A 22,097-nucleotide genomic window follows, 5' to 3' on the forward strand; every position below is an offset into this window, starting at 1 on the left:
TAAAGAGATCCGATGCCCTCTTCTGGTGTGTCTGAAGACAGCTACAGTGTACTTATATATAATAAATGAATAAATCTTTAAAAAAAATGCTTTAAAAAAAAAGAAATGTAAGTTCTTCAACATACTGAAGAAACTTTGGATATGAGACAGCCTGTTTTTTTGTTTTGTTTTTAATAATATGCTGACATTTAAGCGTCAATGATTTTGAAGCTTTAGGTTTTACTGATTTATCTTTCCTTTGTACTTCTCAATTAATTAAGTAATAATTCTAGTCAAGTCATATTTTTATTAACTCATACTAGGCGCTAAGCTTCGAGAATACAGTAAAATGTTTCTCTTCTTGTTGTCATGGAAACCTGTCTTATCATACGAAACTTCTGGATCCCCCTTCATTGGATGCAAAGTGTCATTTATTCACTCTGGACCCACCCTCATTGGGTGCAGGGTCATTTACACACAAGTCATAAAAGGCTATACAGAATCTGCCCAAATGTAGTTTTGAATGTCATTGTAAGGGCTTGGGGACCTAGAAACTCATGCCAAAACTGGAGCAGAATAGTTCCAGACTGAGGCAGAATAAAAGAGCCCTGGGATCCCTGAAGACTCGGGAGAGAAGATGAGGAATGGCAAACTGTGTGTGGAGGTGTGGTTTTTAAGCAGCTTTGTCCAGGTAGCAGTAAAAATTTATTTCTATTCTGGCTCCAAAACCTAATGTCCTGTGGCTTAGCAAAGTAGATTTTTATCCTTCTAAGCATAGAAGTGTCACAGAAGCAATCATGGAGTGAGGTGTATTTCATTTACCATTTAGTTAGGCAAAAGGCCCTAGGAACCAATCAATAAACTGTACAGAATGTAAACGTAGGCGAAATTCTACCGAGCTGTGCTGTAAGCTTCTACTCACTTACAGTGAGCTATCTTGGTATGAAGACAAAATAAGATCCCATATACAAGGGTCTCGTCTCGGTGTGGAAACTTCTGGCACTCACTCTGTAATATCATACAAACATTTGTTGTGGGTTGCTCATTCGTTACTGTTCAGGGATGTGTAGTTGTAGCTTTCTAAACTGAAACAGCATGTCTGTACCGCAGTAAATGATTTTCAGTAATTTGTTACTGTGTAACCAATCACCCCAGCCTCTAGCTTAAAACACTGGCAGTAACAATTTGTGGCTATGCAATGTGGGCAGGACTCAGTGGAGCCAGCTCATCTGTGCCTCAGATGGCGTTAGCGAAGGTGCCTCCAAAGACCAGTCAGAGGGTAGGTGATGAGTGAAATTATCTGGAGGCTTACCCGATACCCTGGCTGGTACTTGATTCTGGCTGACCTGGGCAGCTAGCTCTTTTCCCTGTGTGTGGATTTTGCTGCTATGCTGAACACGGAGCCCCCCCCCCTCCAACCCCCAACACCCCTCCTGCGAAGGTTCAGAAGTCTAAAAGACTAGACAGATAAATGGGGTTCTCATTGTGATTCTGCCATTTATTGTATTGCTTACAAGCTCCCCCACCCCCTTCTAAATCTCGGTTCTCAATTTTTATACGTCAGGACTTATTCTCAATTGCCCAGAAGATGCTGAAGCAAAAATGAGAGTGGACGTAATTTATAGGAGAGCTATTTCCAGCACATATCAGAGAGAAGCTGGAAAGAGATACAGGGAAAGAAGCCAGGAAATGGTGCTTAACCAAGAGGATACCACTGTCAGAAACTGGAGCTTAAAGGACACCCCAGAGTTACCTCCTGGATGAGGAAAGAGAGCCTGGGTATTTCCATGTCAGCTTCAGTTGGTCATTGCTTGAAGACTAGGAGAATTAATACCCCAGTACTATTGGCCTGCAAATTCCAGGTGGGCTTGAAAAATCTAGAAGCAGACGTGAGACGCTGATGGAATAAAACTCAGCAGGTTTGCATTGAAAATAGTGAGCTCTGAACGAGCGTGAGCATTCTTTATTGAATAATTTTTTCTAAAGGTTATTGAGTAATTAAACGAGATAGCATTAAACACGAAAATGAAAAATCCACTCCTGATGTGAAAGTACTCCTGGTTCTTTAGTATTCTTCACAACAGCGTTCAGAGGAGAGTCTAAGGGTCTTAGAGCTTTTCCAACGCTGCCTGTCAGACCACACTTAACAGTCTGACAGAATGGCTAGGGCTGATCCATAGACGAGGTGCCTCCTCACTGACTGCCACCCTTTAGATGCTCCTCCGGGGTTTCCTTGTCACTCTCGCCCGCTTAGGATGGCCATTCTTTCTCCAGCTTCCACTCTGTCCTCCACTGTGCTTTCTGGGACTTAAGGTCTGGTGTTACAGCCCGTGAACGGCTGCAAACCTAACGCTAAGATACTGAGTTCCTAAGTTGGTAGGCATTTGATTGTTGTTGCTGTTGTTGTTTTAATGGAGAAGTGAAACAATACAATATTTAGGAAGGTTTTGGAGTGCAAGATTGGATGACAGGAAAGATGGAAAAGCAAGACTCCCACCCACCCATTCCCCGCGTATGCACCAACATATATGTCTTGAAGTTATTGCAACTGTCCATTTTAGGTCGTGCGAGGTGACAGATCTGTTTTGACACCAAACTCAAAGAATATAAACGAAGGGGCAGATGAGAAGGGGACAAAGCGAGGCCCCTCGTTACAAAATAAGCAGTGTCCTCTTGTCTAAAGGCTCGGGTCCTAATTCAGGCAGCCTCTGACAGCTTGAAAGACTGTAGGCTGCACCTCTGACGATTTCGGCAAGGACCCAGACCCAGCGCTAACAACAGGGTAAGCGCGCCAATCCTGTTCTCTTCTGTTGCAGGAAAACGCGGGAGAGGCTAGCTTTCTCTGCCGGGGCTGCCGCAGGGGAGAAGCTAAGTACCAGCCAACTGCGGGCACCCAGGCGGAGCCATTGCCTCCTTTGGCGCATAGGCCGTGAAAGTCGTGCACAGACAGACCCCCGCGGCGCCTGGGCGCCAGGGTTTTCCCGCAACACTACGCGTTCCCTCCAGCCGCGCGCTGTTGCTGGGGCCCGGGCACCGCCCTCTTTCACTACCGGCCAATGGCGACGCGGCAGGAGCACCGCCCAGCTACAGCGCAGACCAATGGCGACGCAGAAAGGGCAACGCCCAGCTCTCCCGTGGGCCAATGAGAGTGTGCCCCGGCGCCCGGGCCGCCCCAGCTAGGCGAGGAGGCGGGCGAGCGGCCGCTGGCTCCGCCCCGCTCCCCTCTGACCCGGTGTCTAGTCGCTCTGTCTTCCTGTTCTAAACCACGTGGACGCGTCGGGGGCCACTGTGGCCCGGGTCGCGCTCCCCGCTCCTCTGCCTCTGCGGACGGTGCGCACATGGCGACCCAGGCACACTCCCTCAGCTACGCGGGGTGTAACTTCCTGCGCCAGAGGCTGGTCCTGTCCACCTTGAGCGGGCGCCCGGTCAAGATCCGCAGGATTCGGGCCAGAGACGACAACCCGGGCCTCCGAGGTGACTTGGGAGGGGGCGCGAGGAGGGGGGGGGGTGTCCGGGGTCGCAGCCCGGAGTGGCCGCTGGGCGCGTGGGAGGGATGGAGGTCGGGCGGCGCGGAGACAGATCTGTCCGCGAGCTGCGCCACGCGTGGAACGATGCCCTGCGGCTCCTGGTCGCGAATAGTAAACAGCTACACGTTTTCCTGGTTAGCTTGTTGCTACGAATCGTAGGCATCGCCCACTCGCTTCCCTCTCTTGAGTCTCTTGCTTTCGCCATAACCTTTCAGGAGAAAAACAGTTTTTTGGACTAACATGTAGTGATTGAGTGAGTGGATGGACAGATACTGGAGAGCTTGGACAGCAGTTCTTGTCGCTATTATTTATCCCCCCTCGCCCCATGAATTATAAAATTTTATTTTTAACTGATGCGCTTGTTTCTATTAGTCACCGATGTGCGCAGTACAGAAGCTTTGAAATGGGGTTTTGTTGTGTTTTTCTTTGAACTGGAATCTCATGTTGTCCAGGCTGGCCTCAAACTAGGTGTGTAACAGAGGGATGCTCTTCAACTCCTCTTCCTTCTACCTCCACCTCCCGAATGCTGGGATTACAGGCCTGCTACAGAACTCTCAGCAGATAGTTTTTATGTCATGGACCGAGTCGTCTTGACTTAAGGAAAAGGAAGGCCAGACAATAAACTGCAGGCTTCAAACCTCTTATTGATTTATCTGCCCCACAAAGGTAGATAGATAGGTTGAACATTTGAACCCATGTCTCATTAAATGGCCTTGGTTTGCCCCTGTTCCCCTAGAATTTAGGTACGTGTTCAAAGGTGTCATCCAGATCCCTTCAGACTATGACAACTGAATCAATTAAAACCAAAAAGAGAAAACCTGTCTGTAGTCTGAAGGTGGAGCCGGGCTGCAGTTGGTTCAGGAGACCTCCTGGGCCAGTATATTTGTTTTTGCAGAGGTTTTTGTACTAGACAGCTAGACTGTTTCATCATCTGTCTGAATGGTTTTTATAGTTCCATTTCTGCCACTCTTGAAGTTTCGTGCATGGTGACGGAAATAGAAGGTTAGAAAAGGAAAAACAACTAGAAGGCTCAGGGAGATGATGAGTAAAGTCTATCTCCCCTGCACTGCTGGATTGAACACCGGCCTGGCGACACGATCTTACAATCCCAGCACTCAGTGTGCCGAGGCAGGAAGATCTCAAGTTCAAGGCCAGCCTGGGTCACACAGTGAGTTTTTGTCTTAAAACAAAAAAGTGGGAAGCAGAGGCCAGGTGTGTGTCTGAGTTAGAAGCCAGCCTGGTCTACACTTGTGAGTTCCAGCCAGAGCTACATAGTCAGACCCTGTTGTGGGGAAAAAAAAATCATTTAACAGAAACAAAAACGGAAAGCAAACAGCCAAAAACCTCGGAAGTTGAGAGACTACTCTTTCCCCCCGCTCCCTCTACACCCCAGCTTTACATCTGGTCCTTGGGAGACTTTATTGCTTGGGCTGTGTTGTGTTTTCAACCCCAGCCTGGAGACCTTGCTTCTGCTATGGCCACTGGGCACAAGTTTGTTGTCGTTGTTGTTGTTATTATTATTAATTTAATTTTTTTAAATAAAAAATGCTTTAGCCTGGAGACCTGGGCTTTCTTTTACAAATATGTTGCCTGTAAGATAGAATTCAGAGTTGACTGATAGGTGCCTTCCAATATTTCAATGTTTCTAGGAACTCACATATGAGTGAGCTCCTGTTTCTTTCAAAAGCAGGACTTTTACCTTGGCATTTTCCTGAAAGGCTAGGGGATTCTGGTACCTGGGGAGGCAGTACTAGCTGGTATTTTATGGGTTGCAGCACTGTAGAAAATAATTTGCTTTACCCCATGTCTTAAGGTTCTTTGGTGTGACAAAACACCCTGACTAAAAGCCATCTGGGGAGGAAGAGTTTTTTTTCAATTTACAGTTGTAGTTGATCAGGAAGGGAAGTCAGGGTAGGAGCTCAAACCAGAGACCAGGAAAGAATCCTGCTTATGGGCTTGCCCTGTTTTCTTTCTTATATACTGCATACCTGCCCAGGGGGAGCATCATTCACAGTGGACAAGAAAATGTACTACAGGCTTGCCCATAGACCAATCTGATGTGTCTACTTTCTGAATTGAAATTTCCTCTCCTCGGCTGACTCCGGTTTGTGTCAAAACCTAACTAACACACTTACTCAAGGTACTAGTGTAGCAGAGATTACCATTTGAGGTTTTATGCTGGCTTAAGTGCTTACTGTTTGGTTACTTACAGAGAGACCTAGATTCACATCTCAACTTTAATTTGTAGGCTTATCATGCCTGTGAATACATACATAGGTTAAGTGTGCAAAATATGTACATATACATAAACACATGTGTGTGGCCTTGGACACATGATCTGGATTCATAGTTCAATCCTTGTGTGATGGTTTGTATTTGCTTGGCCCAGGGAGTGGCACTATTTGGAGGTGTGGCTTTGTTACAGTAGGTGTGGTCTCGTGGGAGTGGGTGTGTCACTATAGGCATGGGCTTTAATACCCTAGTCCTAGCTAACTGGAAGCCAGTCTTCCATTTGCAGCCTTCAGATGAAGTTGTAGAACTCTCAGTGCTCCCTGTCCTGTGCCTGCCTAGATGCTGCCATGCTCTCACCTTGATGATAATGGACTGAACCTCTGAACCTGTAAGCCAGCCCCAATTAAATGTCCTTTGTAAGACTTGCCTTGGTCATGGTGTCTCTTCATAGCAGTAAAACCCTAAGACAGAAGTTGGTACCAGGGATTAAGTTATTGCAGTGATAGGCCTGACCATGCTTTTGATTGGAAGAATGTAGATTTTGGGATTTTGGATTTGGAAAGCATTGGAATGCTTTAAGTGGGGTTTAATGGGCCATCCTAGTAAGAATATGGAAGACTTTGTTACTTATTGAGAGTGATTTGAATTGTGTGGACCTGGCCCAGGTTTTAGTAGAGAATTTCAATGTGTGGCCTAGAGACTGTTTTTGTGGTATTTTGTGGAAGAATATGGCTGTTTTTTTGCCTTTGTCTAGAGAGTCTGTCTGAGGCTAAGGTGAAGAGACTCATATTAATTGCATTGACAAAGGAAGTTTCAGAAACACCTATCATAGACTTTGTTCTCTGGTTAAGTCTCAAGAGCGTTTTTAAAAAGGCGTAGCAAGGTGAGAAAGGAAAAATATAAAATGTGTGGTTGCACGTATTAAAGGGCACCAGGAAGTGAAATGGAGCTCAATCCTGTGTTCAAGGAGATAACAAATTAGGGGAGTAGGACTTTGGGACAAGAAAAATTTAAATCCAGGCTTGTTGGACTTCCAGTGTTGAGGAGACAGGGATGCGGATTTCTGAGTTCAAAGTCAGTCTACAGAGCAAGTTCCAGGACAGCCAAGCTTAGGCAGTGAAGGAGTTGGAAAACAGAAAGCTGGTGATAGTGTAATAGAACAAGGGAGCCATCCATGTTCCAGCTCCTGCAAGCAGCAGAATTTGGCAGCTTTGGCAACATGACCTTGGCTTTAGAGCCCAGAATAAAAGGAACTACTGGGAAAATTGATGCTGGTTGGCTGGCGCTAAGAAATTTAGTGGTGATTAAGAGACCAGCATCACTGAGGTAAAATCTTCTGGGAAGTGTTTTCTGAGAACACAAAAATGCTGTTTCAGAAGATAGCCAAGGTTGTACCTTCTGCAGCAGCTGTACTTGGTAATAAATGTGTCGCCCAGAAGGTACTAGTTTTGGAGGCATGAAGGGGTCACGAAGAGCAGCTGAGGCTTGACACTGTGAGAGGCCAGGGAAGGCCATTGGTGAAGGTGCAGCCTCAGTTGCATTTGATGGCCCAGGACTGAAGGGGTCATTCAAAGTATTTGAGGCTTGGCACCGTGAAGAGAGCCTCTGAGAGGCTATTGGTGAAGCCTAGTTGCAGCAGAAGACCACAGTGTATTGGAGATGCCAGGACCATGGGATGACCACCAAGAACAGCAGCAGCAGTGGAGTGGAGTGGAGTCAACCAGAGCCTAGAGGGCTACAGAGTGCATAGGTTAAGATGTGACCCAAGCCCTTTGGAGGAGCCCAGAAGATCATGTGTAGATCCCAGACACTGGAACAAGAAGCTATGAAGTTGAAGTTGCCTTGGAGATAAAGATGCCAGAGTCGTGGGATATCTCCTGAGGAAAGCTGCTAACAGGGAGTAGAACCAGTCGGAGAAAGAAGTTTGTTGCAATCAATGAAGACGAAAAGGAATTGGAGATCTGAAGACCACTTTGACATCAGATATGAAGATGTTTGGAGTTTGCCCAGTTGGTTTCCTGTCTTGTCTTGGGAATTACAGTTAAGTGATTGGATAAAACTCAGAAGAGACTTTGAATTTTGGACTTTTAACATGTTTGAGACTGATATAGACTATGGGGACTCTGGAAGTTGGATTAAATGTATTTTGCATTATGCTATGTTTAGGTATGGCCTCCATAGACAGTATTTGAACAAGCCTATGAAGGCCAGGGAGTGGAATGTGAAGGTTTGTATATGCTTGGCCCAGGGAGTGGCACTATTTGGAGGTGTGGCCTTGTTGGAGTGGGTGTGTCACTGTGGAAGTGGGCTTTAATACCCTAGTCCTAGCTTCCTGGAAGCCAGTCTTCCACTGACCGCCTTCAGATGAAGATTAGAACTCTCAGTTCTGCCAAATTCTCTCAAAACTCTCTCATCATGCCTGCCTAGATGCTACCAGGGTCCCACCTTGATGATAATGGACTGAATTTCTGAACCTGTAGGCCAGCCCCAATTAAATGTCCTTTGTAAGACCTGCCTTGGTCATGGTGTCTGTTCACAGCAGGGACACCTTAGGATATCTTGGTAACATCTTCCATCTCTGTCTGCCTCTTCCTGACTCAGGTTATAGAACTTGGCACAATCTTATAGAATACCCAGTAAAGTCACTAGCTGGAATGCAAGAACCAGTCCCATATCCCAAAGGTGCTTCCTTAAACCTCCCAAAGGGAGTGCATGTTGGAGGAGGCTGCCTCAGCACCATTCAGAAGTTTATTGAGCCTCATTATTTGCAAGGCTTTGGGGAGGGGAGTCTAGATAGTGATTGGTTTCATTTGAATTCTGGACACTTGTCTAAACAGGAAGAGCTTGAGTGGAATAGCATGGTAAAGTTCGAGTCTAGTGTGGTAGAGAAACTCAGTGGACCCAGAGCAGAGAATAACCTGGCAGTTGTAAGGAAGACATTCTGGATGTCCTTCTGTTGTGACTGTGGAAATGGTGGCTGTGAGGATTGGTACAGGTGAATGAATTCTTTTAAGCCCCCTTCTCCCCCTCCTCCAACACTTTGTGTATGTCTGTGTACGAGAGTGTCCCACAGTTCTCTCACAGGTTGTCCTCTGACTTATTCATGCATCTGGTTGTATATACACACCCACCCTTACACATAAAAGAAATATCAAAACAAAATTCATTTCTGAACCTCAGGTTTTTCTATTGTTAAAATGGGCTCAAGCTGTATGGATTTCTGTGAGGGCTAACTAACTCCTTAGGTGTAGAGAGCAGGACCCAGTGAGCGGGAGGGACAGACACTAGCTGGTTTGTTAACATTCTACTGAGCACTGGGTAAAGTTGTGCAGTCTGGTGTTCTAAGTCTTTCCCTGCTGTCATTGGAAACTTTATTTAAATATTTAAATATGTTGTCCTTTGACGGTTCCCTCTTGCGTGCTGATTTCTACATATTTGCATAGCATTGGCCATATCTTCCCCTGGTGTGATGGCAGTACTTAGAGACATGTTTTGGATGCCACTGGGGGAATTGTCAACTAGGATGAGCCCAAGAAGCTCATAATACCCTATAATATATAGGATGGACCTCACTGTCAAGATTTTATTCTGTATAATAGCAATAATTCTATTAAAATGTCAGTACTGGTACTGAAAACTGTTCTGGTAGACTTTAATAGCTAAAGCTTTTTTAACATAATTTTTTATTAATTCTTTGGGAATTTCACATCATTCATCCCAATCACCCTCGTTTCCAAATCCTTCCATATTCTCTCCACCCTTGTAATGCCCCCCCCAACAAAAGCCAATTAAAAAGAGAAACAAACAAACCCATCTTATTGATCCCACCGAGCCCCTCTCTCATCGCAGCACGGCCTTCTCTAACATGGAGCTCTCTCCATTTGAACAGCCCAAGGAGCTAGACACGCTAGTGTAGGTTATGCTACCATAGAGAAGGCTGAGTTTGAAGCCATTCTGGGCTGCAAGGGAAGATCCTCCTTGGTTTCAAAAGTGCATGAAGACTCAGGTCATGCTCAAGCCCTGGGACTTCAGGCAAAGAAAAGAATCTGTTAAGTAGAACTTCTGTCTTCCTGTGCAGAGAGGTTTAAAAAATGGGAAGAAACTGAACTCCAAGGAAAGATGATCCTGGGGTGGTTCCAGTTAACTCTGAAGAGACACTTGGTACGGTGGCACACACCTGCTATAAACCCAGCACCCAAAGGGGAGCAGGGTAGCTCAAAGGCTAGCCTGGGTTACTTAGAGAATTCTATGTCAGCTAGGCAGAGTAGTCATAGCTTATGTCAAGACACTAAACAAAGCAAAAGCAACAGACATACAATCACAAACATACAATCACAAACATACAATCACCTGCAATTTTTAATTCACTCTTGAACACAACAGCCAATTATTACTGCCTCTTTCTGTTCTTCATGTCAGAGGAAATAATATTCTGTTGTTCCTGCCATTTTACTAAAAGTAAAATAACCAGGGTAGCTGAGTGATGGAATTGGAGTTCAGTGTTATTTCACAAGGGCTCCAGCCTGAAGGGCTCATTTTTCTGTTACAGACACTGGGTATTCTACATTGGCATTATAAAGCACTGGTCCCAGGTTTCCCTGTCCCCTACCCTCTCTCCTGCAAGGTGTCTGTGTAGCCCTGGCTGTCCTGGCACTCCCAGTAGAGATCCAGAGGTCCACATGCCTCTGCCTCAGGGACACTGGGATTAAAGGCATGCATCACCACACCTGGCTCGTCCTGGTCTTTACCAGTGGATTTCACAAGGGCATAAGGAGTTCACTAGGTCTAATGGAATGAGAGAGCTAGATGGTCTGAGTCCTAGCTGCTGTGGCAGTACCTGGGAATATAGACTCTGCAACCACCCACTCAGACCTCTGCCTCCCCAGCCCTGCAGCACTTCCGTAATCTATATGAGGAAGGCGGTTTCCGAGTCAGCAGTCGGCTCACCATTCTCAGGACTTGTGGAGTGAAGCCCATTGAGAAGACCTCTCTGCCTTGCTCTGAAGGCATGACAACTCCTTCAGTTTCTTACAAAGAATATTTTCCTGCCTTGAACAACAGCCCCCCATCCCTCCTTGTGAAATTTATCTTCATGGCTCCAGACTTTATCCCTCTTACCTACCTCCATGCTGTGCACACCACCACCACCCCCTCCAGGAAACTAACAAATCAAAGGGAAGAGGGAAGTTGCTCGTAGGACTCTCCGTGGTCCGTTGTCTTTCTTATCATTCCTTCTAATCTCTCTTCTGGTTCCAGTTTTGTCATTCAGGATTGTTAGATGACTGAAAATACATCTTTCCATAGTCATTCAGCAAGGATCCCTCACCGGTGTCTAACTTTATTTGATACAATGTTTATTCATACTTTAGCCAAAAAAAGTGATATTTTAAGTAAGTTTGGGAGTTTGTTGGACTGCATTTATAATTATCCTTGGCAGCATATAGCATATAGGTTGTAGAGTGAACATTATTTTAAGTTTTCTTTAAAGCAAGTTTGACCCTTTAAAAAATTCCTGAATATGAAAATGAAGTGAAAATAGCACTTTCGTGTTCTCTTTTTATTTGAAGAACAGCTGGCTCGTTTCTAGTTTTGAACGTTCTGCATAGTTGGTTGACTGATGGCTCTTTTGTTCTAACGCTTATGGGTGTTTTGTCTGCATGGATATCTGTGTCGCTTGTGTGCCTGCTCCCTTAGAGGTCAGAAGACATGTCAGACTTTCTGGAACTGGAGTTCCAAATAGTTCTGGATCTTTATATGGTTGCTGGAAACAGAACCCGGGTCGTCTGGAAGAGCAGGCAGTGCTCTAACCACTGAGCCAGTTCTCCAGCTCCCAGGTCTTGTTTCTGTGAGGACCAGTCTTACTTTTTTTGGTTGTAAATGCTGGTTTGTACAGCAGTTGCCTCTCTCATTCTTTTGAGATGGTACCGACTCTCCGTGTGGGTGCCCACCACTCTATATTCTCAGAAGCAGTGCACAGGGGCTCCAGTTTCTCTCCTCCCCGCCAGCATTTGAAATGCTTTTCCTTTTAGTCATTCTGGGCCATGTTTACTGTGCAGCCATTTTTCATGTATTAATTTGCATACGCCACCATATATCTAGTGTTTTTTGTGAACTGTCTTCATGTCATTGCCCAGTTTTTTTTTTTTGTTTTTTTTTTTTTTGGTTCTTTTTTTCGGAGCTGGGGACCGAACCCAGGACCTTGCGCTTCCTAGGTAAGCGCTCTACCACTGAGCTAAATCCCCAGCCCCACCATTGCCCAGTTTTAAATATGACTATTCTTGTGAGTTTTGGATGTAGCTCACAGGTAGAGCCCAGAATATTTGAGGTTCTGTTCTTTGCCCTCCTCCCTCATACCCACTCTCATGGTCACAGAGAGGGGGGAGGGATAGGATAGGTCTTTGTTTCAGGGAGTTTCTCTTATTCATTAATTTAATTTCTGCTTATAGCTTTATTATTTCGTTTTCTGGCTTTGGGTTTATTTTGCTTTTCTTTTTCTAGGTTCTAGAGGTGTTTAGTGGTGATGTCTCTTTTCTAATAGAAGCATGTGGTGCACAAAACGGCCCCATTCAGTAGTGTTTTAGCTGTGTCCCACACATTGTGATAATGTTGTAGTTTGGTATTCTTTCAGTTTGGTGTGATTTAAAATGTTAACTTTGGGACTTTCTCATTGCCCATGGATTGGTTATTCACTAGTTTTTTTGTTTGTTTGTTTGTTTTTTGTTTTTTATTTTCTTTTTTTTTTTTTGGAGCTGGGGACCGAACCCAGGGCCTTGCGCTTGCTAGGCAAGCGTGGTTATTCACTAGTATGTCTAATTTCCCAGTGTTTAGATCATCTCTTGCTTTCTTTGTGGTACTGATTTTAACTTTATTATGGTATGAAGACATCACTATGATTTTAATTATTTTAAATTGGTTGAATTTTTTTAAGTCTATTTTGGTATAAATTTGTGGTCACTTAGAAGAACTGTCTAGTCTGCTTTTGTTGGGTAGAGACTTTCTGCTGGTTAGAGCCTTGGCGATGATAGGTCAGTGCTAGTTGGGACCATCTTTATCTGCCTAATGTGCAGATTCTTATATTTTTGGTTGTGAGCCTAGCCTTTAACGGCTGAGCCATCTCTCCAGCCCTAATGTGCAGATTCTTGACCCTCTGTTTAAACATCCATCTCACTTAGAATCCTGAAGGCTTGGGTTTGCTCAATCCCTTTCCTCTTTTCCCAATGTAGCCATGTGAATAGATCTTTCTTTTCCACTTTCCACTTTTATTTGGGTGACTGGATTTGACTTGGGGCATAAGTTGTGACTCTGCCCCCAAATCCAGTTACAGAAGTGTCCCAGTACTTAGAACCACAGTGCAGTGCTCGCCTTACCTCATACCAGGGAGCACTGCTCTCTGAGGAAGGCGAAGGTGGTGCAGGGAGTGCAGAAAGGCATTTTGAGACATGGCACATTCCCATAACTTTCAGTATTTTCTTGAAGTCATTCTGTTTTATGAGGAGTTATTGTTGATCTCTTACTGAATTTTCAAATTAAACACAGATACATTCTGTACAGAGGAAAAAAAAATCTATTGTATTTGTAGCTCAGCACTGCCTGGATGTTTTAGTATGGATTTCCCCATGACTAAGGAAGATTTCTCCATTCTTGAACTCAGGCTTCTATTTTAAAAACAAACCCTTTGCTTAGTTTAGTAAATGCTCCATGCCTTTCAAAACAGAATGTACAGAGCTGAATTTTATCAGATGTTTTTCAGCAGTAGACTGTGATTTCCCCCTTATTTATATGTTTAGTGCTGCACTTAGTAGTAGCATAGTTATTCTTTTAAATAACTTATTTTTTTTAAAGATTTATTTATTATATATAAGTACACTGTTGCTGTCTTCAGACACACCAGAAGAGGGCATCAGATCTCATTACAGATGTTTGTGAGCCACCATGTGGTTGCTGGGATTTGAACTCAGGACCTCTGAAGAGCAGCCAGTGCTCCTAACCACTGAGCCATCTCTCCAGCCCAAATAACTTATTTTTATTTTATGTATGTGCTATTTTGCCTGTATGTATGCCTGTGAGGGGTCAGATCTTTCGGTGAACCCATGTCCTCTAGAAGAACATTCAGTGCTCTTAACTGTTGAGCCACCTCTCTAGCCTGTAACAGAATTCTTAGGTTTCCTCTTCATTGTTTTTGTTTGTTTATTTATTTGTTTTTTGTTTTTTATTAGAAAGAGAGCTAGTCACCCAATCTGACTTAAGGTGCATCCTTCTTATTAGAGAGGGTAGTTGGAAAATACATGATGATGATGATGATGATGATGATGATGATGATGATGATGATGATGATGATGGTGGTGGTGGTGGTGGTGGTGGTGGTGATAATGGTGATCATGGTGATGATGATGATGATGGTATCTGTTTTCTTAGGTGTTATTTGGGGATTTTGATCCGTTTTGTTAAATTACATTAGCTTGTACTTTAGGTTATTTTGAAAATTGATGTTCGCTACTGACTTGCCCTCTTCTTGTGTTTTCTTAGTGTACTTTGGAATATGTACTTTACCAATAATTGTATTTTTCTCTGAATGCTGAAAAAGTTTCTAAGGACTTCACTGCTCTTCAGTAGTGATACATTTTCTTTCTCTTTGGGTTGGATCTCTTTGTGTCTTTTGTGTTTTGTGTACTTTCTTAATTATACATGTAGTAATAGAAATTAGCTTGTTATAAAAGCTCTTAATCCTGAGGGAGGGCAGAGCTAGCTGAGTTGGTGAAGTCAGCTTGCAAGCATGAGAATGTGAGTTCGGATCCCTGGTGTCAGTGTTGTTGATTTTATTTCTTTCACAGTTTCATATAAGAAAACCAAATTATATGGAAAATTTGCATGTATGAGTAAAAATTGTAGTTTCACATTTATGTTATAAAAGTAATACTTTGGGGAAACTGTTCTTATGGTTCGGAATTTAAAGTAATTGGTATAGATTACACACTTAATTCCTAGACCATAAAACATTTCCATTTTCCAGGAAGCAGGCTTCCAGATATTTCTATAAGCACTCAGTTCATCCTCGGCTTGCGCTTCCTCCTTCCAAGGCGTGCGTTAGGGTGGTGACTTTGGCTGTAGTGGACCCTCCATATGCTCCCATGGTTTGTGTTTCTGTTTAAGGTATTGTATTACAGTCTGTAGCTTTTCCAGAAAAAATGTCCTGTCTCCGTAAGAATTATACAGGTCAGGAAATGATAAAAGTGTTACATAATCTCATAGACAAATGTACCTTTTTCTTAGTGATTGGGCATCTCTTAACTGAGAACTGAGAGTGTATTTGTAATTTCTGTCTTTAGGACTTAATGGGGAAAGCGACAACACTAAGGTACTTAGTGCTTTCCAGTTATTTCCTAGAGAACTTGAAACCACATTGAATGTGCTCCTTTTAACCCTTCTCTTATGTAGTATAAATATTTTGTGTCATTTAATAATTCCTTTCAACTGTTATTTTTTTCTTTTTCAGTTTTTTTCTCTCCCCCCACCCCTCTTTTCCAGTTTTTGAGGCATGGTTTTACTCTGTAGTCCAGGCTGACTTGGAAGTCATTTCTTCCTATCTCAGCCTCTTGAGTTCTGAGGTTACAGTCATAGCCTACAGTTCAGCCTTTTAAACATTCTCAATGACTGAATAGTATCACAGAATTCGATATTTGTGAATTAAAGAATTTCACATCATCCTTTAGTTTTTAAATTGTGTGAAAAAGTAATTGGATTTTATGTACTTAAAAACATATGACATGGTGTGGTTAAGGGGCAGCTGAGTCCATTTTGATTCAAAGTTTAGAAAGAAGAAAGGAATTTAGAGTCTGTTTTCTAGGCTCAACTTGAAACAACCAGTGTCACTAACTTTTGTCTTTTTCCAGGCTCTGTTTTTATCATAATTGCTCTCGCTCTCGCTTGCGCTCTCTCTCTCTCTCTCTCTCCCTCTCCCTCTCCCTCCCCCCACCTCTCTCTCTCTCTCTCTCTCTCTCTCTCTCTCTCTCTCTCTCTCACACACACACACACACACACACACACACACACACACACACACACACACTTTTTTTTTACATAGTCATCTGCATCATAATATTTCTACAGGCTTTCTTATTGTAACTTGGAGGTGACTCATGCTAGCTGAGGACTGCTGTGGATATGCTATTCCAATATGTAGACATTTGAGTTAGAATAATGTGAAATTGGAGCTGTTAAGTATTAGTTCATTGAAATTTGGTCTTTTTAGGTGGATCTCTGAGTTTGACGCCAGCCTGGTCTACTTAATGAATTCCATGGCTTATATTCAATATTATAAACATTTTTATATATTATATATATAATTATATTATAAATGTTTATCTAAGTGTATATTAAATCTGATATATAAATAAACAAATATTTAAAATACATACATACATACATAAATGTATAGTGAGGCCCTGTCTCAGAAAAGCAAACAGGGTCTACAAATTAGCTCCTTCTTATTTTTATTTATTTTACTTTTTGAGACAAGGGTTGTCTTTCGAGCCCAGATTGACTTTAAAGTTTGGTCCTCCTGCCTCAGATGGGAGTGTCGATGACCCTTGTTTAAAAGCATAAATCTGGGCCTTCAAGATGATTCTAGGGTACTTGTAGTACTAACCTCAAAGTAAAACCGTCTTAAAAGATTGTACCATGAACCTGTGTGACCTCATCCTGGACAAGAAGTAGGCCTTGTCAATGTCTGTGCACTTCTAACTTTTCACAGCTGTCTGCCGTGTCTCTGGTGGCAGCCACATCTTGCCCTGAGTTACACTGTGAATTCCCAAACAGTGTAGCAACACTGTGCTTGGTTTTGAAATCTTCCCCCTACGTTTTTCAACTGCCTGTAATTTTCGTCCCCAAGGAGTAATCCTGACGGGAAGTCCCAGGTGTGGTAGGTGAATGGGCAAGAATCTTGTGTATCTTGGCAGAGGGTGGGGAATTGGCTCTGTCCTTAGGACACTTGGTGATGGAGCTGTGCCTCCCCTGCTGGGAGCACTCTGGAACTAGCTCCGAAGCTGGCTTTCTGAGGGAGCCTGTGTGACCCAGGATGATCCTGCCTGGAGGGTTTTTAGGTGCCATTCTCTTCCTACTCATGTTCCTGCCAAGTGATCACTTCTGACTGAGGTCGAGATTAAGAGCACCCAAGGATTGCAAAACAAAATGACTTAAAATTCCCTCCCTCTTTCCTTCCTTGTCCCTCGAGCTCTTCCTTCTCTTCCTTCCTTTTCTTAATCTATAAGACCTATGGGACTTTAATTTTAGGCTTTACTCGAAAATGCCTCTTTGCTCCTTTAAGTAACTAGAAAGTTTGAACAAACCAAACGTTTGCTTCTTTGAAGACTACTTTGCACTTGCTATAAACCCAACTAGAAAGTGGCATTGTGATACAAATTGTGCCTGTTTTTAGAAATAGGATGTTCTAAAAAGTAGCGAATTCTATCCTCCAATTACTTTAATTTCTGTCATGCTTCTTATAGACATTCTAGTATGTATGTATGTATGTATGTATGTATGTGTGTATGTATGTATGTGTGTATGTATGTATGTATGTATGTATGTATGTATGTATGTATGTGTGTCTGAAGCTGCAGACTTGTGAACAGCTGTGCTATTTATAGTTTAGCCACTCTGATGTGTACTAGTAGCCTTTCTCCTTGAGGCATTTGTTCTGAGACAGCCCCCTCCCTCCACCACATCTCCTATCCCTCACCACACCCCCTCCCCCATCCCAGTTGATGCCTGAACTACACATAGAATTGAATTCCAGTTGTGCAAATGCTTTGTTTTATTCTTGACAGGGTCCACTGTGTAGTTCAGGGTGGCTTGGTGTTTGCTGTGTATTCTACATGGAACTTGAACTCTTGATCCACCTGCCCCAGTCTCCCTAGGGCTAAGATTGGTAAACTTTTTCCATATACAAAAATACATGATGCGTATAGTATCTAGTAGCATAATGTGGTGTGCTTCTAAGCATAACCACACTGCTAGCATCACTACTTTGTGCTTGAGAGTCATCATTAGGTAAAGAGAGAAGCCTTGACCACAATGTCGAGCCTCTGCTGATAACTAGCTGACTTAGTCACCAGTGGGCAGGAGGGATATATGATATATGGCTTTAATGCATTGGATCAAGGTAAGATTCATATTCTGGCAGAACAGAAGAAAATTGTTTATTTCCAGAACTTTCCATTTAAATTTTCCAGACTGTCATTGACTGGTAGTACTTTAAAAAGACATTTTACTTATTTATTTTGCATATGTGCATGCAAAGGTCAGAAGACTACTTGTCAGTCTTCCCTTCACCCTGTAGGACCCAGCTCATCAGTCATGGTGGCAGGTACCTTTGTCTTCTGAGGTCTCATAGGCCTGACTGGTATAAATAAAACTGCATAGTTAAGCTGGTGTGGTGGTAACACACTCCTTTAACCTAGCACTTGGGAGGCAGAGGTAGAAGTATTTCTGAGTTTGACTTCAAGGCCAGCCTGGACTATAGAGCAAGTTCCAGGACAGCTAGGACTAAAAAAACAAAGAAAGAGACCCCAAACTGGAGAATTAGACCCCCGGCTGATTGGGGGCTACTGTAGTCTGCTCTGTTCTTATTTAAAAGGCATGTTGGTTGGGGGTAGTAGCCAACTGCTCGCAGAACCCTTCATTCTGTAGATGAGTTGGGGTTTCCTATGGTAAGGCCTTGGTTTTGAGGTGATGGGTGGAGGAGAGACAAACGTCCTGGTGTGGTTAAGGACACTGACATCGGAAGACAGGCAGGCTCAAATCCTGGCTCTGCAATTGCTGTCATTTGAACAGGTTGGGTGAGTCGGCAGTCTCCGGTTTCAGCCTTTTTTCTGTGCGGTGGGAATGGTGCCATTGCCTTGTGTTATAAAGACTGAGTAGCAATGTATGGCTGAAAGTAAGCTTCCCTAATGGCCATACACTGTGTTCACCACTTTTGTCCATTTTAAGGTTTAATGGTATCTTTCTGACTTTTGGCCCAATGCTCTTTGAACAGTTGCAGAATCTGCTCTGAGAGGAGTTGGGCCACACTAAGTAATGAGAGGGTAGATGAGAACTGCTCAGGTGATTGGCTCTCCCTTTGGGGTCAGTTGATGTGCTTCTGTGGTGCTAGTGTATTACAGGGTGGGATCTGTCTAGGCAGGAGAATTGGTCTCCCTATTGTTAAAGAATAGGAAGTTAAAGTTGGGGAGGCAGGGAGAAAGGCTCCAGGAAGTAGTTTCCTGTCACACTTAAGGTTCCTTCTGTATCTACTCTTTCCTTCATCCCTTCCTCTTTAAAAGAATCGCCAGTGTTCTTGTTTGTTCCTTCTCACACTGAAGTGTTGGCTTGTCTGGAACTATGTGTTTAGGTTGGCTCCAACCTCATAATAGTCCTCCTACCTCAGCCTCCCAGATGCTGGGATTACAGGCATGAATCCGTCATGCCTAGCTTTTGACAAGTTAGTACATTTTGGATAATACCTATTAAAGCAAATGTGAGAGGCTGGACCAATTGATTGGCAGTTATAGGCACTTGCTATTCTTTCAGAGAACTGTGCTTTGGTCTTGAGCACCCACATGGTGGCCCACAACTGTCTTTAACTCTAGTTCTAAGAGATCTGACACCCTTACACCAATGCACATAAGATAAAATGAAATAAATTATTTTTAAAAAGTTTAGTTTTGCACATGTGTTGGTGTACATTTGTGTGCATGTGAAGGCCAAAGGTTGACATTAGGAATTTTCCTAGATCATCCCTCACTTTAAACATAGTTAGAGGGGTCTCTTGGCAGTCTTTGTTGTAGCTGGTCTCCACTTTCCACACTCTGGGATTACAGGTGAGGCGTCAGCATTGACACAGGAAGAATCTGAACTCAGGTGCACCCCATGAGCAGCCTCCCAGACCCTGAGGTAATCTTTTAATGAAAAACAAAACAGAACAATAAAACTGAGCTAGTCAGACAGAGAGAGGGAGAAAGGAGACTTGTCATCTGTGAAACTGTAGGTGGATTCTACTTAATATCCTCCTAGATTGCTCTGGAGAGGAGATAACTTCCATTTTAAAAACCCACTGTACTTGGTGCTGTTTCTCCCTTGTTGGGCATTCTAATTACTTCTCTGCCTTTTACACCATGACTAAAGCAACTAGAGCATTCTGGGCTTAATAGTTCCATAGTGAAGAGAGTCCTTCATCATGGGGAGGCATGGCAGCATGCAACAGACGCAGTGGCTGGGGCACAAAGCTGAGAGCTCACACTTTGAACCAAACTGGAAGCAGAGTGAACTAGAAATGGTGCAAGTCTTTAAGCATGTAAAGCCCTTCTCCAGTGACGTATTTCCCCCAGCAAAGCCACAGCCCCTAAACCTGGCCAGACTGGGCTCCGGGTGTTCAGATGCTGAGAGTACAGAGTATGAGGGACAGGTGTCAATCAGACTACCAGGGTCGGCATGCTCCCTCGAGGTCTTTCATAGGCTGTGAACAGACACCATGACCAAGGCAGCTCCTATAAGGACAACAATTAATTGGGGTTGGCTTACAGGCTCAGTCCATTATCATCAAGGTGGGAGCATGGCAGCATCCAGGCAGACATGGTTCTGGAGGAGCTAAGAGTCATGATCTGAAGGCAGACAGGAGAAGACTTGCTCTTCAGGTTGCTAGGAGAAAGGTCTCAAAGCCCATCCCCACAGTGACACACTTCCTCCAACGAGGCCACACCTACTCCAGCAAGGTGACACTCCCCCCAGACGCCCCCCCACCCCAGTACCACTCCCTGGACCAACCTTATTCAAGCCACCAAAATTGACTAGCTTTGGTTGTTTGTTTTGTGACAGGGTCTCACTGGGCTGCCTTGGCTACTTGGGGCTTGCTGTAAAAATCAGGCAGGCCTTACAGCCAGATTTACCTGTTTAGCCTTTCAAGTGCAGGGTTAAAGCTGTGTGTCACCATAACCAGCTTTTTGACAGGATCTATGTGGGTGAAGTCAACATCCTAGAGCGGCGATAGAATAGTGTATGTGTTTATTTTTGTTGTTGGATGTGAGAGCTGAACTGTTGTCGTCAATGCTTTTCCACTGCTCAGAGCCCCATGACTGAACTTGTCACCCAGTTCCAGAGGGAGCCCCAGATGTGGCACCACAAGTAAATGTCTTCTCAGTACCTTTCTAGAAATAGTGCTTATGGAAGATTGTCTTTTCCCCTCACAGATTTTGAAGCAAGCTTTATAAGGCTGTTGGACAAAATAACTAATGGTTCTCGAATTGAAATCAACCAAACAGGTAAGCTGCTCCTCTCTGTTCCTAAAAGCATCTACAGGTACTACTTAGACATTCTTCCGCTTCTCATTTCAGTGGTATAAATACCGTGTTGTGCTTTAAAAACACTTTACTAAAATAAAATAAAATAAAATAAAATAAAATAAGGGACTGGAGAGATGGCTCAGTGGTTAAGAGCAGTGGAACACTTTACTATTTTGTGTTTATATAAGCCATCTTCATGAATGTTCAGGGAAGACCTTTTGAAATTAACCCAAGTAAGTAAGTGCTAAGTGGAGAGTGTAATAAAAGTTTGTTATGTAGTAAAAAGTTTATTAATATATTAGTTTCAAGTGGAAGGACCCAGTGTATTTCTGGTATGATTATATAGGTACAAACACAAGTATACCATAAGGTGTGAGCTCACACACACACACACACACACACACACTCACACACACACTCACACAAACACACGCACACACACACATACACACACATGCACACATATGATTATATAGGTACAAACACAAGTATACCATAAGGTGTGAGCTCACACACACACTCACACACACTCACACAAACACACGCACACACACACATACACACTCACACATACACACACACATACACACATACACACTCACACATACTCTCTCTCTCTCTCTCTCTCTCTCTCTCTCTCTCTCTCTCTCTCTCTCTCTCACAGTGCATGCTTAGCTTGCTCAAGGCTCTAGGTTTACCTCTCAGCACTAGAAGAAAACAAATAAGGGAAACCCACTTGATTTAGAGAAGTGGACAAGTGACTATTTCAGACAAAAGTGAGCACCCTATTCTGGCATACTTAGCATATACATAAATTTCCTGAAGCCTGTCTACCTGTGCAATTATGTTGAATTCTTACAATAAATTCTCAGATGTACTACATTGTTATGGGTACTAAAATCTATACCCTTAAAATGTTGTTTCAAGTTTATACAAATGTACTTAAGAAATGTGGCAGTCCCTTCAGCCCCTTCCTCTTCTAGACTCTTCCCTGAGCCATGTCACAGCCCAGTGGATTGTACTTCTGATGTTGTGTTGCTGGTGC

The 22,097-nt window shown here is 43.5% G+C and overlaps 1 protein-coding gene across 2 annotated transcripts in view; it reads left to right on the forward strand.

The window, feature by feature from the left end:
• Positions 1 to 3,195: 3,195 nt before the first annotated feature.
• Rcl1 (RNA terminal phosphate cyclase-like 1) overlaps positions 3,196 to 22,097 on the forward strand; it is a 44,520-nt gene continuing 25,618 nt past the window's right edge. Inside the window, exons 1-2 of one of the 2 annotated variants that reach the window (XM_063264530.1) lie at positions 3,196 to 3,453; positions 20,960 to 21,031. In XM_063264530.1, the coding sequence (XP_063120600.1) occupies positions 3,318 to 3,453; positions 20,960 to 21,031 (208 nt within the window). In that variant the 5' untranslated portion in view covers positions 3,196 to 3,317. The remainder of the gene's footprint in view (positions 3,454 to 20,959; positions 21,032 to 22,097) is intronic. The other variant, NM_001399456.1, reaches the window with a different exon arrangement.

Source organism: Rattus norvegicus, chromosome 1 (assembly GCF_036323735.1).
Source record: "Rattus norvegicus strain BN/NHsdMcwi chromosome 1, GRCr8, whole genome shotgun sequence".
Lineage (NCBI taxonomy): Eukaryota > Metazoa > Chordata > Mammalia > Rodentia > Muridae > Rattus > Rattus norvegicus.